The 16,743-nt window shown below is 29.8% G+C and overlaps 1 protein-coding gene across 11 annotated transcripts; it reads left to right on the top strand.

Moving 5' to 3' along the window:
* The first annotated feature begins 1,830 nt into the window (after positions 1-1,830).
* On the top strand, positions 1,831-12,441 carry LOC108345652 (CSC1-like protein HYP1). 11 transcript variants are annotated; one of them, XM_052866820.1, is made up of 13 exons: positions 1,893-1,981; positions 3,034-3,101; positions 3,199-3,580; positions 4,145-4,294; positions 5,333-5,396; positions 5,491-5,700; positions 6,829-7,017; positions 7,680-7,978; positions 9,855-10,131; positions 10,890-11,165; positions 11,357-11,392; positions 11,543-11,776; positions 12,049-12,441. In XM_052866820.1, exons 3-13 carry the CDS (start codon positions 3,300-3,302, stop codon positions 12,202-12,204), a joined length of 2,172 nt encoding a protein of 723 aa, XP_052722780.1. In that variant the 5' UTR covers positions 1,893-1,981; positions 3,034-3,101; positions 3,199-3,299; the 3' UTR covers positions 12,205-12,441. The 11 variants fall into 11 exon arrangements, with proteins under 11 accessions (XP_052722782.1, XP_052722785.1, XP_052722788.1 ...); XM_052866826.1 differs by having other exon boundaries at positions 10,890-11,081; XM_052866821.1 differs by having other exon boundaries at positions 1,904-1,981; positions 3,034-3,073.
* Positions 12,442-16,743: the final 4,302 nt, after the last annotated feature.

Consider the following 16,743-nt stretch of genomic DNA (forward strand, 5'->3'; position numbering starts at 1 on the left):
TCTTATATATTGTTAGGGTTGACATTGTCTTAATTTAATTGCATACCACTTTTAAATAAGACAACATAAACTTTGTTTAAACAGTTGTTGGAGTTATGATATAAATATATAGTATAATTATGATGTTGCCAAGTTTATATATAAATTATGGTTCAATAATACATTTTAGTTGTGCTATTAGCACTCATGTTTAACTATGAACATGTATATACATGAAAAACATAAGGATGGTAACTTGTATAATCAATTATACTAATTAATATACCTAATGAATTACATGGTTATACTATTTGAATGATCAAATAAGACAAATACTAATTTTTTTTTTTAATTTTCTTGGCATCACACATTAATGTTAACGTATGCTATGGAAACCAATAATTTTAATTAGTCATTCATTTACCTACAAATCAATGAATTTTGACAATTAGTATACCAACACACTATAAACATAACGAAAAAATTATTTTATTAAATCAAATTAAAAATATTACATTTTCACGTTTTTTTCATATAATCACATGACTAAACAAATTTTAACTTTATTTCCAATTCATTGTATATAAATAATTTAACATTTTAAATATTTTTTTCTAAGTTATTTATTATTCAAATATCACTTATATTCTTTCTAAATAAAATACACTGATTGACATGGTAACAAATTTTAAACACCATTAATTTTTTTCTCCTATACTTACATTAATAATGTATATTAAAAGAAATTTACCCATTTTTTCTACATATTTTCTGTCAATTCATTTTTATTTTTTTTCTTTTGCTTTCACACTGTTCAAATAAAAGCTTAAAAGGGTTTTATAGAAAACAAAGTCTACCCTTAACATTTTACTATAAACAACTATTATAGTTTTAAAATCTCAAAATGAGAGAAATATACCATTTTGAAAAACTTTGAATTTTATAAGAGGAAAGTTTACTTTTTAAGTTATTACAATTTGTTTCTGTATATATTTTAGTAGGACTGAAAGATGCACCTTGACGTTGTAGTTTTCCTTTATTCTAGCCTCTGAATCTCCTGTTTCACACTCTAACGCTCAAGTTATGCGTTATTTAAAAAACTTTATCTCACAATTGAGTATTGAGATTTTAGCAAAATATCCTTACTTTTGTATTTTAACCTTGTATTTATAAGTTATTTTATGGACCTTAAGCTGACACAGATCCAATAAAACGAATTTACCTTTAAATCCAGTCGGTTATAGCTTCTTTATTCCATAATCTATTATTAATATCCTCAATCAATATCTTTAATCAATATCTTTAATCATTCTATTATTATTTTATTAACGGTTAAACTATTGGTTCAATAATAATAATTTAAACCCTGACCCAACTATAATCCATCATAAACAACTTAGATGTTGATCTATCCCAATGCTAATGACTTAAACATCAATAAAACCATTTACTCTATCTAACCTCTGTTGACTGAAAGAGTAGACCGAAAGGTTGCAAGTGTTAACCATTCGGCTACCCTCTATACCATACACAATTTTTTATATATCTTAATTTTTTGTTTAAAAACTTAACTTATTTTAGTTTTAATCTTTTCACTTTCACAGTCGAAATTGAGCGTTGAAAATGTGATTTCCAATTATATTTGCATCAAGACTATGTAATACATTTTATAATATATTGTGTTATTAAAAAATGAAAGTTAATTCATTACTAACATAGGAAGAATCATAAAAATAAACAAATAAGTTTTCACATGCAAGCATTAATTACCTTCTTGAGTTGAAAGCCATAACATACCGAAAATGCAATAAACAAAGTACAAAAAGAAAGAAAACCAACCGTAAAGAAAGAAATGAGATGGCTGCACGTGTCAGTTGGCTTTCCATGCAAGAGTGACACGAAACACTTTGTGTTGAGTTCAGTGATTTCCTATTACTTTCCTACTTGTGTTTTTTCCATCACCTCACTGCACACACGTTTCTCTCTTTTGCTTCATTTCCAGGTTCTCTTTCTCTCTTTCTCGAGTCTATTTTTCTATTCTCATATGCATATGATATTTGTTTGATAATAGACATAGAATTAGCAAATTTGCATGCTGCACATTGAATTCTGAAAGCAATAGCGTTTCTGGGTTGTTCTTGATTTTACCTTTTACACTCGATGCCGATGAATTGTAAGTTTATGCCTATATAAAAAATAATAGGAGCATTAGAAAGGAAACATATTTTACCTTTTGAAATTGAAACTACTGCAATTCATGAATCCGGAAATTGCATTCACTGGAATCTGAACTACTTGGGAAGAAAAACAGAGGTGTTGGATGAAGTATAGTACATTTAATTAGATTCTATTCCACTTTTATAGTTGTACTATGGTGACAACAACGTTTTAAACCTAGGACCTGGTGCAAACTACCCAAACCCTTCACTGCTATGTTGACTCTGGTGGGTTCAATTATATTCCACTTCAACCTATCATAAATAACTCAAATAATGGGAGCTAATGTTATTCTTTGTTGTCTCGTTCCTTGAATCCAAAATTAGTCTAAAAGTCTTCCGATAAATCCAACCAAATATACCAATTAGCAGGTAACAAGCACATTGCTGCCAGATCTCTCTGTTGTTTTTCCCCAAACCCTTTCCTTTCAAGGATGAATGGACAAATTTACAATTACAAAAAATAACACTGGGCCAAAACCCTTCTACCCGTTGATAATGAAATTGATCCGATAAATGAAACAAGAAAAGAACCTGGTTTTAAACTTCTACATCATTGAGATATGAGGAGCACTAGAATCTGGGAAGTGTAAAATATACCTTTGAAGTTTGCTGTTTAGAGGAAATACAATGTAGACACCTGAAACCCGAGGAAGAAATATATCAACATGCAGTTCTTCACAAACTTTATGCAAGAATCCATCACCTAGCTTTAATCCAACCAAGTAAAGTAGTGTACTTGAGAGCTTAATTTTTATAAGATTGAGGAATTTTCAATTACTTCAGGCATATAAACTCTCCAACTATGTAATATACAATGCTTGTCTTTTTTTGTCAGGTGCTGGTGCTGAAGTAGTGGCCTTTCTATATGGTTGTTGGTTGGTTGCTATGTTTGATTTCCAAATTGTCAGTAGTTTGCATTTTGCACATCATATACACACTAATTACAGAAGAACCTTATGTTGATTCTGTTCCAACTATTAATGGTTTATTATTCTTGCAGATTCATCCGTGAAGGGATCCAATTTGTTTGATTTCTTCTAGCGTACTGTGGTGTTATTGGGTGTAAAAGTCAATCTGCTGGTTCCAAACCAAGTTTCAACAATGATTCTTTCTGCCCTTTTAACTTCTGTGGGAATTAATCTTGGCCTCTGTTTTTTATTTTTCACCCTATATTCCGTATTGAGAAGGCAGCCTGGTAATATCACTGTTTATGCACCACGCCTAGTTGCTGAAGGAAAAGTTAAAGAGGGTGGCCATTTTAACTTGGAAAGATTGTTACCTACTGCTGGTTGGGTGAAGCAGGCATGGGAGCCTTCCGAGGACGATTTTTTATCATCTTCAGGCCTAGATGCTTTTGTTTTCATGCGCATATTTATCTTTAGGTGATAATATGTTTGGTTGTTTCTAAATTTGAAGATGTATCATGACATTTCTTATCAAACCGAAATCTGCTAGATAACTTAGGTTTTTGAGGTTTTAATAACTTTTTATGGAAATTCCTGCATTACATGTGTCAATGATCTATCTTTAAGCTTAAGTTTATATATATTTTTATGTATACGTAAATGAGCATAGATGATTTTCCATCAGAAGAGGATTTTCTATATTATACTATTATTGGTATACATTGCTGTATATTCAATTCAATTGTCTTAATTTTTTTCACCTGATTGGCACCAAGTTTTGCTGCTTGTATTCTTGAATGTCTAACTGAATGTAAATAGTAATGTTTTCAAGATGATACACATTCATATGCAACCAATTATTTTAAGTGACAGCTAACTTTTATCTTATTTTGGAGCCAATCGTATGTTCATTACAACTACTTGTTTTGCTGTAAAATATGTGCAAGTCTTTCTATTTTCTGTGACCTTATTCTGTTTATTTGAAGAACATTTTTACTTGTTTCAGCTAATTTTTTTCCATCTTTTTATTGTATTGTACAGTTTGAAAGTATTTGCTGTTGGTGGAGTTATTGGTATGTTTGTTCTTCTTCCAATAAATTATGCGGGGAGTCAACTTAGTGATGATTCGGATTTTCAACACAAGTCTCTGGATTCGTTCAGTATTTCTAATGTTAATAATGGTTCAAACAGGTGAATGTAATGGATCAAAATGGTCTTAACTGTTGGGAATTAGTTATTCATGATGCAGAACATGTATAAAATATTGATTTGTAATTCTTGAGTTAGTTTCATTTCATTTTCTCTAATGTTGACCAACTTTTATGTGTGAGAGAGGAGTTAGTTTTGTGTATGGTTGGCATTGACCTTATAGTGAATGAAACTGATGAAATCTGGAGCTGATGACCGTTTTGTCATCTTTAAGTCAATTAAATCCAAGTGTGCTCTCACTTGAGACGTATCTTCTGCTTTCATGGAACTGGATTTCCTGTGCTCACAAAAAAATAGTGAGGAATTCGTTTTGGAAAACTTTTCCTCTAGAACTATTGTGAGCAATGTAACTACTATATCGATTCAACTCAGTCATTATGTATTATTACCTACAAACATGATGGAAGATATTGTTCATTGTGTAAAACTCTATCTTTAAAGTTTGTAAAAATCAAAATTTATGCTAGAAATCTTATTTTTCACCTCTATAGCAAGTAGCTGGGACTGAAAGTGAAAATTTAGTTATTTCATGCATCAAATGAAATAGCCTGTCAAGGATCCTATATTAACCAGGCATTTCAAAACTGTTAGGATTTATGTAATCTCATGCATAATTTTTGGTTCCCATGTACATATAAATTCTGAAAGCAAGTCAATATAGTATAACATTCTGCACATTAAATTGCTTGCCTAGGGGTGGTGATTTCTATATAGTTCTATTAAATTGTCTTATTTGATGACTTTGGATTATTGGATATTTTCTCGAGTATCTTTTTCACTATTTGTTGTTTACATTTTTAATAGATAACATGATTTTCTTGAATTCATATCTTCATTTGATCTCTCCATTGTCTACCATGAGTGGGACAGGAAGCTTTGACTAGATTAAGAAGCCTGAATTTTCATTGTCATACATTTACTTTGTAAAGTCGGGGTTTCTAAATAATTCATTTCTTCACCCAAAGCCTGAACATGTAAACAATTCATTGTCATTTACGTGTTCATTTGGTCTTTATCCAGGTTATGGGTCCACTTTTCTGCTGCATATGTTTTCACTGGAATTGTTTGCTATCTTCTTTATTGTGTAAGTTTTATTGTTCAAGTTAGCTTTTATTTTTTCTCTTCTTTTATGAAGTTAGGGACATAATTTTCATCTTTAATGTTAATTCCTTATGCAGGAGTATTTGTACATTTCATCCAAAAGAATTGCTTATTTCTATTCATCCAAGCCTCAACCTCAGCAGTTTACCTTATTAGTCCGTGGTATTCCTATTCCACCTGGAAGTACATGTCATGATACTGTTGAGCGTTTTTTCCTAGAGTATCACCCTTCCACATATCTTTCACATTCGGTGATCCGCCGAAACAACAAACTTCAAAGTCTTGTTGTAAGTGTTTTTCTAGAGCTGCAACTGATTCAATCTTTTTCTCTCGATTGTTGTTTTCATAGTAAATCATTGGCATGTAATGCATCACTTTGAAAAGGAAGAGTATATCTTCCAAATACTTGCATGTCTAGTGTGAAACATTCATATTTTACCCTCTTAAAGAAGTCATTAAGAGAGAAGAATTACAATGGAGGAGGATCAGTGAAAAAGAACATTTGTGAGAGCAAACTAGTCCTGGGAAAATAACTTACAATCCTACTTGTTGTGGTTTTTTTTTATCAGCAAAGAAAAAATAAATAGAAATAGAGCACTTGTGGGGTACTCTAACCCTTTTACAAAAAATGTGCATGTTAGCCCTCTACATAAGATGTTTAAAGAGCCCAAAAGAGAAGCTTGCTTCAAACAAATAGCTTCCCACATGTGCCAGGTCAACATATATACCTGATTATGATTGAAAATATAAACCCTGCTCATGATTCAATACCCACCAAAGATACAGGAATGCAAAAAGGTGCCTAGTATGCAACTCACTAAACAAAACAAAAAGGGATAACCAAACTACACCCCAGATTCCTTGTGTTTTATGCTTGCCTTTCATAGTAACCAGACTTGGTGTTTCCTGTGCTTTCTCTTGGCTTACTTGTTGTGTATTGTATTGCATATGCGAAAAATCTATATCTTATTGTGTTATCCTTAATGCTTTGCATAACTACCTTAATATAATGGTTTTCATACTGAATAATGAAAATAGTATTGCAGATTAAAAGCAATTATTGATATATTAGATAACAGCTTAAACTTTGAAGTTGAAAGGTTTCTTGAAAAGATAAAACCTCTTTCCAATATTGTTGAGATTAGACATTGACCTATTCTTAAAATATTTGAATTTCTATTGATATGCTGGAGACTAGACAACATGTTCCTTTTTCTTGTTTTATCCCATTGTTTTTACTTCCAAATAGCCTCTCTTTTATGAGAGGGGAGGAATGGTGCATATTTTGTTTGACTTAGGCATTATGTTTCTTCAGGAGTGAAGTTGAACTTCCAATAAATTTTTTTTCTTGTAATTTACTCAGTTTTTTCTTCAAATATTCCACTTTTTTGACTATTAAAGTTTGTTCTTTGAAGAATGATGCAGATAAACTGTACAAAAAGCTCACCAATCTGAAACAAAAGAATGATGCTCCTAAAAGGCATCGGCGAGATGGCTGTTTGGGAATTTGTGGCCGCAAAGTCGATATTGTAGATCACTATGAGAGGAGATTGGGTGATATAGAAGATAATGTGAGACTGGAACAGTCCTCTCTAGAAGCAAAGGTAAACTATCTTGTTCAGCCACTAAGAACCTACATTACTGGAATTCTGAGAAAATAATTATGTTTCCTCTTAAGTGTAAAGTTGTTTAATATCTGGTTTGGATTGTAAGCTGCCTAATAGCGAACTGAAATGCTTGGATTATCATTTGCATAAACCAGATTGGCTCTTACAGCATATTTAACTTGATTTGTGATATTAAGACTTGGTTTTGTTTATTATTGGCAATCTGATTAATAATACAATACAACGTGGCAGGAAGCCAAATGAGATTGGAGAAAGAAAATATGCTAGGGAAAGAAACTCAAATGAAATTGTTTCCAGAATTCTCAACCATTAACTATGATTAACTATGTGCTGAACTAGAAAACATTTTGTTTTGTTAGATAAAAGAACATAGTATACCCATTTATTACTCAACACCAAAATAAACAACAAATATATTATCTGATATACTAATGTAACAATGAATATGTTAACAACAGCAGTAGAACTGTAGTTCCGGTAAACAATATGTTGATTACTGGATTTGGATCTTAAAAAGTTCTGCCGTACTCTTAGATATTTTTTCCTACGATGGATATCATTTGTTAATACCTAGGTTTTTATGGTTCTTTTGGTGATGTCTAATACACCCTTATTCTGTAATCACTTTCAACTTAAAGGAAGTTCAAGCTGCCTTTGTCTCATTTAAGACACGGTTTGGTGCTGCAATAGCTTCGCACATTCAAGAAAGTGTCAATCCCACAGAATGGGTTACTGAGAAAGCTCCTGAGCCTCATGATGTTTATTGGCCTTTCTTTACCGTTTCATTCCTCAAAAGATGGATCGGCAAGGTGGTAGTTTTTGTTGCCTGTACTTCTATTACTGTTCTCTTTTTTATCCCAGTTGCAATAGTACAAGGTCTTACCCATCTTGATCAATTGGAGACGTGGTTCCCCTTTTTGAAAGGCATACTAAGACTGTAAGTGGGGAATTTTACCTTAATTTATCTTTCTCAATAAGGACATACATCGGAGTCATAATATAATATGGTACTCTTGCTTGCAGTTCCTTTTCTATTTCATGAAATATCTGGTTATATGTCATTGATAAACTAGTAATATGAAGCAAATGTTTCCAGCTTTTGAAATTAGGATTTCTCCTCTTCATTATTTAGAATATAGTTACTTGCTGAATTCCTTTGTAATTTTTAACAGACTTATATTTTGATCACCTGGGTTTGTCATTTTGTCTTAGTTTGAATTCTTACTTTAAATATGGTAACATGTTTTCATCTTTCATCTCCGGTGGTAGATTATCTTCGTTTTTTGTTTGTTATGAAGAAGGGCTAGTTAGATTTTAATGTTTCTTTAATTTTCTCGGGCCTTTTATCTTGAATTAATTTTTGTATTTTTGCATTCTAAACAATCTCCATTTAGTAGCTCTCTGTTGCTTCCAGGCTTTTCCAGATTGAGAAATTAATTAGGTGCATGCTGGCTGACGTTTGGTTTCCATTGAATCATATACTATGATTTACAATTTCAGACAAATATTAGGCATAAATATCTACTATTATAGTTCAGAAAGAATTGTTAACTCTGGTGATGTCAAGCAACATATTAGGTAAAAACCCATGTCCCGCATCAACTAAATATTGTGTCAAGATACAATATTAAGTGATGCTATTTTTATCTTACAAACTAGTTTTGTAAGGTTGAATTTATTAACTCAGAGGGTAGGATAGAGCTGTTGGCCGAAAAAAAGATTGTAAGTTGTTATGGAATTATTCTCTCTGTTGCTCTGTGGTGTATTTACCTTGAGCCCATATGCCACAATTTGTTCTTCAGCTTTTATAGATTACAAAATTATAGATTACTGTAGAGGTTCTGTTTCTATTATTTTCAGCATAAAAGTAATGTACACAGTAGACTTATAGGAACCTTAGGTGAACCACATCACAAAAACTAGCCATTGTATTTCGAGAGCCCAAGGCATTATAAGCTCCACAATAAAATCCTACACTTCTAATGTTGGACTCTCATATCTTTTAATTGGATCCTAAGACAGAATCCAAGCCTTATGTACAATGTAGGACTTGACTTGAATTCCCACCTAGTTGTGTTTGGCACTCATCTTATTCCTATTCTACCCTAGAATAAGCTATTCTAGGAAGCACTAGCCTGTGCCACTTTTCAAACAGTACTTTTACATGGAAGGCTTTCTATTGTATTTTTCACACACTTATACTCTTCAACTTGTCTTCTAGGAATTTCTTTTCCAATTTCTTCTTGAGGTGAAGACTTAATTTCCAAGATCCCATCAGAGTGTGAAGCTAGGAATTATACATTTAGTGACATAATATGCATTACATGTTTGTTTTAAGCAAAGTGATATAAGATTGGAGGAATTTGACTGGTTAGAGTTGAAAGGAAGAAAAAGGGAGAAAAGGGAAGAATTACATGCTTTCTTTGTTTGGTTTGATAAATTTGAGAATGTTAAGCATGCATTTAACAGCTTGAGTTTTTCATTAAAATGATTATCACCTTTGTGAAATTGGTTGATGACTTAAAACCTTGTTATTCCTGTTCTCATAAAGTAAATTAAACTTCTCACCAAATTATTCGTGCTACCTTGCGTAGATGCTTTCCTTAATAATTTGCTCATTTATCCTTTTCTTTCATTATAACTGTTTATAAATCCTTAATACCCAATATATGTGCAGAGTTTTCTAGAAATGTATGATTTTATTTTCTTTTCTTGAACAGGTGACTCTGTGTTTGTGTAAAAGAGTATTGTTTTCTTTTAGCATTGATAATTTCAATGTTTTTCAACTTAAGTTTCCCGATATTTGTTTTCAGGTCAGTTGTGAGCCAAGTTATAACAGGATACCTTCCCAGTTTGATTCTTCAGCTGTTTCTGTCATTTGTTCCACCTATTATGATTATGCTTTCATCCATGCAAGGATACATTTCATGGAGTCAAATACAAAAGAGTGCATGCACTAAAGTATTATGGTTTACGATCTGGAACATTTTCTTTGCAAATGTACTATCAGGGTCAGCTCTCTATCGAGTGAACGTCTTTCTTGAGCCAAAAGAGATTCCTAGAATACTAGCGGAAGCTGTACCATCCCAGGTGAGAATAGCTATTGTATCCCCTGAGACAAGTTCATGAACTTCCCAAAGCTATCCAATATTATATTAATTGAGATTGAATTATCAGCAGTTTTGTTTCTTAATTTTATTGAATTTTATGTTTTTATATTTGTCTATACCCAAAAGTGTAGCTTTAGGAATTATGTTTCATGTAATTTCTGTATGCATCGTGTAGGATATAGATCCCATGAAAAGGTGTTGCAGATAAATAATTTTTATCATAATTTTCAAGTTTGATGGTTAAGACCTGCCATTTTTTTCTAAAGAAATGCAAATATGTGGTTTATATGCACCATGTAGTTTGTTGTCTCTGGCTGCTTAGTCTGGTTGTCTTGGAATTTTGATACTTTTTTAAAGCAGGTTTTCATAAGGTGTTTAAAAATGGAGGAATCCACTGGTGCTGAAGTTTTGGGGTTGATATGCTATTATTGAGATGGTTTCTCTTTTCTACGTGACTATGTACTTGTAATAGTTCATTAACATTGTATTAGCAGTGATAAAGCTGATAAAACAGTGAGACGAGCTTCCTTGTTGTTAGAGAAACTTATGAAAGAGAGAATATATTGTTCTATCGAAATCAATGATCAATTATAATCAATGCTCACTATCTAATATATAACTTTTGATTTCAAAAATACTTTTACGGGAAAGCACATATATTATGATATTTATTAGATATTATTCCACAAATTTGAGGACATCAAGTTCATTTTTTAACAATTTATATATTTGGTGCAGGCATCCTTCTTCATAGCATATGTTGTAACTTCTGGATGGACCACTATAGCATCAGAACTGTTTCAATTGACTACACTTCTTTCCAATTTTATGAGCAGAACTTTTTGTAGAAATAGTGATGGTGATTTTGATCCCCCCTCAATACCTTACCATAGTGAAATTCCCAGGATTCGTCTCTTTGGTCTTCTTGGTGTAACATACTTCATCCTTGCTCCTTTGATACTGCCATTTCTCTTAGTCTACTTTTGTATGGGATACATCATTTTCCGTAACCAGGTCTGCAAATTGCTTCTTTATCCCTCTTAAAAAGGATTGATTTGTTAATATGTTTCTCCTACAAATAGTAACTTTATTGTTTTTTCTACTTTTGGAAACTGTTGATGGGAAATATGAATTTGGTGATCATATTGCCATCTGGTGTTGAGAGTTTCATCCATAAAATTTAAACATTTTAATATTATTTGCAGCACTCTTTGATCTATACGACTTTAGAGTGTAAAAAGGTCAGCTGATGGGCTTTTAGAGTTCAAAGTTGGAAGCAGGAATTCATGGTGTCATGGACAAATTAATGAATTAATTAATTATATATATATATATATATATATATATATATATTTAACTCTAATGATGTCTTAAATATCTTTTGATGACAGCTGTCGAAAGTTTATGTGCCAAAGTTTGAGACTGGAGGAGAGTTTTGGCCTACAGTGCACAACTCCACAATTTTTTCTTTGGTACTGATGCATATAATAGGCATTGGTATTTTTGGCTTGAAGAAACTTCCCCTTGCATCCATATTGACTATTCCTCTTCCAATTCTCACACTCCTATTCAATGAGTATTGCCAGAAACGGTTTTTCCCTATATTCAAGGATTATCCTGTAGAGGTATGTTAACCTTTGATAGTTAATGATAATTTATCTGATTCTCCCTTATGATAATGTAACCTATATGCATTCCAACTGCCCCTAAAGATTAGTAGACATGTTACTTCCAATGGTTTTTCATTTTCTTGTTTGGTTGGTTTCATTTCAACTATGTTAACCTTGACAAATCATTGCCATTTCTTTCTGCTTCAAAGGGGCATGTTTTTCTATTGAATTATTGTCTTCTATTTCCACTTCTGTGTTCTTATGAATGGATGTCTTGCCACATGCAGTGTTTGATTAAGAAGGACAGAGCAGACCAGAACCAGCATAATATGATAGAATTTTATGATGAATTGGCCAATGCATACAATGATCCAGCTCTGATGCCAAAGAAGTATTCTGAGAGATCTGATAGTCAGAGATCTCCACTTCTGAATACTTCATAGCTACATTCCTATGGCCTTGGCTAAAACTCCTAACAAGTTTATTTGATTGTCTTTTGGATGTCTGTAGTATTCTTTGTAAAATGTTGGAGTTGATAATGTTTGCAGTGTTCTTGTAATTTGTTAGAGTTGATAATGTGTGTTTGTAACGAGTGCAGAAACTTGTAATATCAGTATAAGCAATTGCAAGACCTGTGAGTTTGTAATAATATGAGTTTTGATTTTAGTCTCTAAACAAAATTCTTTGGTTTTTGTTTTAAGAAAATGTTATGGTATCATCTATTTTTAGAATTATCAATATCTATCGTATGTTCCAGTTTAGAATTAGAATTATGAATTTCTGACAAAGCTAAGTTTGTAAAGTGCTTGAATTATTATATGATATGGCATTAAATCTGCCTAAATAAGATCTTGAACAGAGATATAAAAAGTGATTCTTGGAATAGATCTTATTAAATATTTTAAAGTACTTAAAGTACTTAAAGTACTTAAAGTAAATTTTAATATATTAATTATCTATGACATAATGAATTAGAAGATAATATTTATGAAAAAACAAAATTTAATAAGTTTTATAAAGGTGGCAAAGTCATAATCCTATTGCAGAGATATGCTAGCCATCAACCCATAAATAATTAAGATCAAGTTATTTTCAATTTCGTATCTATAAATTATTTAATTAGTTTTATTTAGTTTATATACTTCAAATATTATTTATAAAGGCATAAAAAGATATACACAGCTATTTAATTACAAATTTACAACTAATAATTACGTTGATCAAGGTATGGTGAATTCTTGTTCAAAGTAGCTTCCATGTGGCAGAAGATAAGTATAGCAGAAAGAACATCTTCTAGAAACAACATCATGTAATAATTACATCTAACATTTTTTCTTCAAATCCTTGCAAAATTGAATAATAAACAGTTGTGAATGACACAAATGGAAAATAATAAGAGCAAAGAAACAAAAATACATTATAAATTTAACATAGTTTTACACTTATACTCAATAAAAATATTATTATTTTACATTTGAACTCCAACATAAACAATTGTTAATTCGTCATTGAATGCTAAGCAAGATGAAGCATATTCCATATTATGCTGCCAATTATTCATTCTACCATTCAGAATATGAAAAGAATAATGCAGAGAAGAAATTGTGTGCAACTTGAGTTTTGATATCAAATGAATATACTATTTTCTTATTCTTCATATGTCATGCACTTATTTTCTTCCGTTCGTATGAAGAGATTTTCATACAAAATAAATTAATCTGCATAAAGCAAAATTTTGTCAATGTAAAAAGGATTTTGTCACTTAGATTGATATGTTGTAGACTTCTCAACACTATGTCTTGTCATTTTATATTATCATTTTCATGGTTTTGTTCATCTCATATATGTTTCAATAAGTTTAAAACTCTCACTTTAATTCGGATTAAAATAATTTATAAACATTTTTTTTATAATTTCTTAAGATGTATTTTAAAAACAAAATTGTGATGAAAATATCAAATTTCACAACTGATAAGTTAATGCTAGATGAAAATTTCCCATTATTAACTATCTCATAATTATATATATATATATATATATATATATATATATATATATATATATATTTATTTGTATGTATGTATATGTATATATATCTTCTTGATTTATCTAATAAAGGTATTATGAATTCTATGTATTACTTATAATGTGTCAGATGTTTTTGGTGAAGTAATGATTCAGAATTCAAATAACATATTTGATTCTATTTAGTAATTTATTCTTATGTTATTTTATTTATTTTCAGTTTAATATTAATTTTTTGGATGCTTTATATTTATATTATTTAATTTAAGTTTAGATAATGATCTTCTTTCTTAATTTTATATTTTTCATTTAATTTATTTACATACTTGTTCTTTGCTGCTTTAATTATATTTATGTTTGATTTATTTCAAATCATCACTCCTCTTTTATTTATTTACCCTTTTATCATTTAATTTACCTGACTCTTGTAGATTATTTTATGTTGGTATTATTCATCAATAGCATGTTGTCTTTTTTTCTTTAATTCATTTACATTTTTTTTATTTCATTTGTTTTCTTGTATTAACTAGAACTTCTAATTCAAGTAAAATAAGACTATTAAAAGATAATTTCCTCTCCAGAAAATAATCAGTTAAATTACCACTAATTAAATTACGAAATATGATGTTGTATTCTTTTTTAGATTTTTACCCTATGTTTGCAATAATAATTTATGACTATCTGAATAACATAAGTCAAACTAATAGTTAGAAATAGTAATGGTAGGATTGAAAAGCAAAATTAAAACGTTAATAAATAGCAAAAAAGGTAAAGTTTGTATGTTTGTGCACATCATCATGAAATTTATTATTATTTCTTAGTAAAATATAATAAACATTTTATTTAACAGATTTTAACTAAGTCTATAGGTTCAAAAGTTATTATTTGTATATATTTGATATCTTCTTAAAACAAGAAAGTGATAGATAAATCTTAAAAATATATAATAACTTAACTTGTAGAACACATTTATATAATAGAATTGCATGTGTATGGAATTTAATTGATCAAACAACGAACATGATTCATATTCAAACGTTATTTTCAGCAACAAAATTTTGAAACATTGTCAATTTTTACGAAGTTCGTAAACAGTTAAATGGAGACAATTCATTCGTTAAGAGGCTGCCACGTGGAAGAAGAAGGGAGAGGATGGACTGGTCAATGTTTGAATACAGTCACCGTTTGGTTATAAATTTAGGGTTTAATTTGATATGTAAGCATCATTTATATTATATCCATAAAATAATTTATCACTGACTTAATTATAGGTTTGGTCACTTCTATTTTTAATATGTAGTTTTTTATTTTTTCTGATTTTAGTAATCACATTTTAGAGTATTTGAAATTTTAGTTCAGAACACGTTATTTTTATGTTTTAATTAATTAAATTATTGCTTAATGGTATTTTAAATTGACGTAGTTTAATAATACCAAATTGAATTAATAAAATGCACTTAAAAGTGAAGATTAAATCAAAATTACAAATTTTTAAAATTTACGGACTAAAATCTCAAACGAAAAATAGGGAGATCAATTCCTAAATTAAAAATTTAAAGAACCCGAAAATTTCAATTTATTCTTTTATCATTTCATTATTAAAAAGTTTCAACTATTCATATAGCTTTTTTTTTTCAGATAGGGTATATTTATTCATCTTTTACAAGAAGCAGACCTCATTAAATTCGTAGAATACAAAAATATAAAAATAATTAACTTCTCCTCATACATAAACTAACTTGTAAAATATATTTCATACCATTGTATCAAATTTTTAGTTATAATTTGTATATAAGCTAATTTTAGCTTTTTTTCTTTTTAATAAAATTCTCGTTAGGTATATATCAAGCTAATTTTAGTTTATAAATAGGTTAATTTTAATTTTTGTCATTAATACTTTTCTCTTTATATCTTAGTATATATTTTTTTAAATATTTTTGTCGTCATTAGGAACAATGATAATGTAAAAATTTATTTTATAAAATTAAAACATAAGTTTAAATTAAATAAAGAATGAATATTTTGTTATTTTAAAGTAACAAAGGTTATATATATAAAATAAAACCATTTTTTTTATTTATTTAAAAACCTTTTATCCTTTTATATTCTAAAATAAAGCCAAATTACTTTTTGTTAGATTGTTTATTATTATTTTCTTCAAGCAAACCCTAAAATCTAAACCCTAAATCCTGAAACATAAATCATAAATCCTAAACCCCAAACCCCAAACCTCAAACCCTAAATCATAAATCCTAAAGTCTAAACCCTAAACCATAAATCCTAAACACTAAACCTTAAACCCTAAATTATTGGATATTCAAGCGACAAGTTTAGGCAATCATTACACCATTTGAATGAGAAAAAGATCATTTTTATTGATAAAACTTTTTTTTCTTTTTTTAATTAAAGTTAAATGGATATATGTTATAATAAATTGTGATGTTCATTATGTTTGATATAAGGTGTGATGCTTATAGAAGTTTTACCTAATGTTTGATGAACATGGAATGATTTATTTAGGATGAAAATGAGATTTAGGATAATCACAAATGAATCATTATATATTAAGATTACATAAGGTGATTAATGCGAACCCTACGTATATGATATGTTTGTTAATATAATGTAAGTATATTAACCAAGAGTAATCACTTTAGGATAAGTAAATGAAGGGTCTCACGAACTGAGATATGACATACTAAATACAAGAATTCACTTATTTATATTTAATCAAAGTTATTAATGTGAATTCATGAGTTTTCATTGACTTAAATAAATGTTGTTGATGTAATTCTTTGAATGATTAGAGCTCTCAAAACAGGTAACTCGGCTCGATCCGGTCCAGCTCACCATGGGTTGGCCACTTAGTGAGCCAATTTAACTCGGCTCACTTAAAAAAAATTCGAACTCAACCTGACCCACCATGGGTTGGCTCACTAACTCATTTAATTATAAGT

Source organism: Vigna angularis, chromosome 8 (assembly GCF_016808095.1).
Source record: "Vigna angularis cultivar LongXiaoDou No.4 chromosome 8, ASM1680809v1, whole genome shotgun sequence".
In the NCBI taxonomy this organism is placed as follows: domain Eukaryota; kingdom Viridiplantae; phylum Streptophyta; class Magnoliopsida; order Fabales; family Fabaceae; genus Vigna; species Vigna angularis.

Coding starts and splice junctions, on each gene's coding strand:
- LOC108345652 (XM_052866822.1), top strand. CDS start 3,300: ATGATTCTTTCTGCCCTTTTAACTTCTGTGGGAATTAATCTTGGCCTC. Junction 4,295..5,332: donor GTTAATAATGGTTCAAACAG/GTGAATGTAATG, acceptor GTCTTTATCCAG/GTTATGGGTCCACTTTTCTG. Junction 11,777..12,048: donor TCAAGGATTATCCTGTAGAG/GTATGTTAACCT, acceptor TGCCACATGCAG/TGTTTGATTAAGAAGGACAG.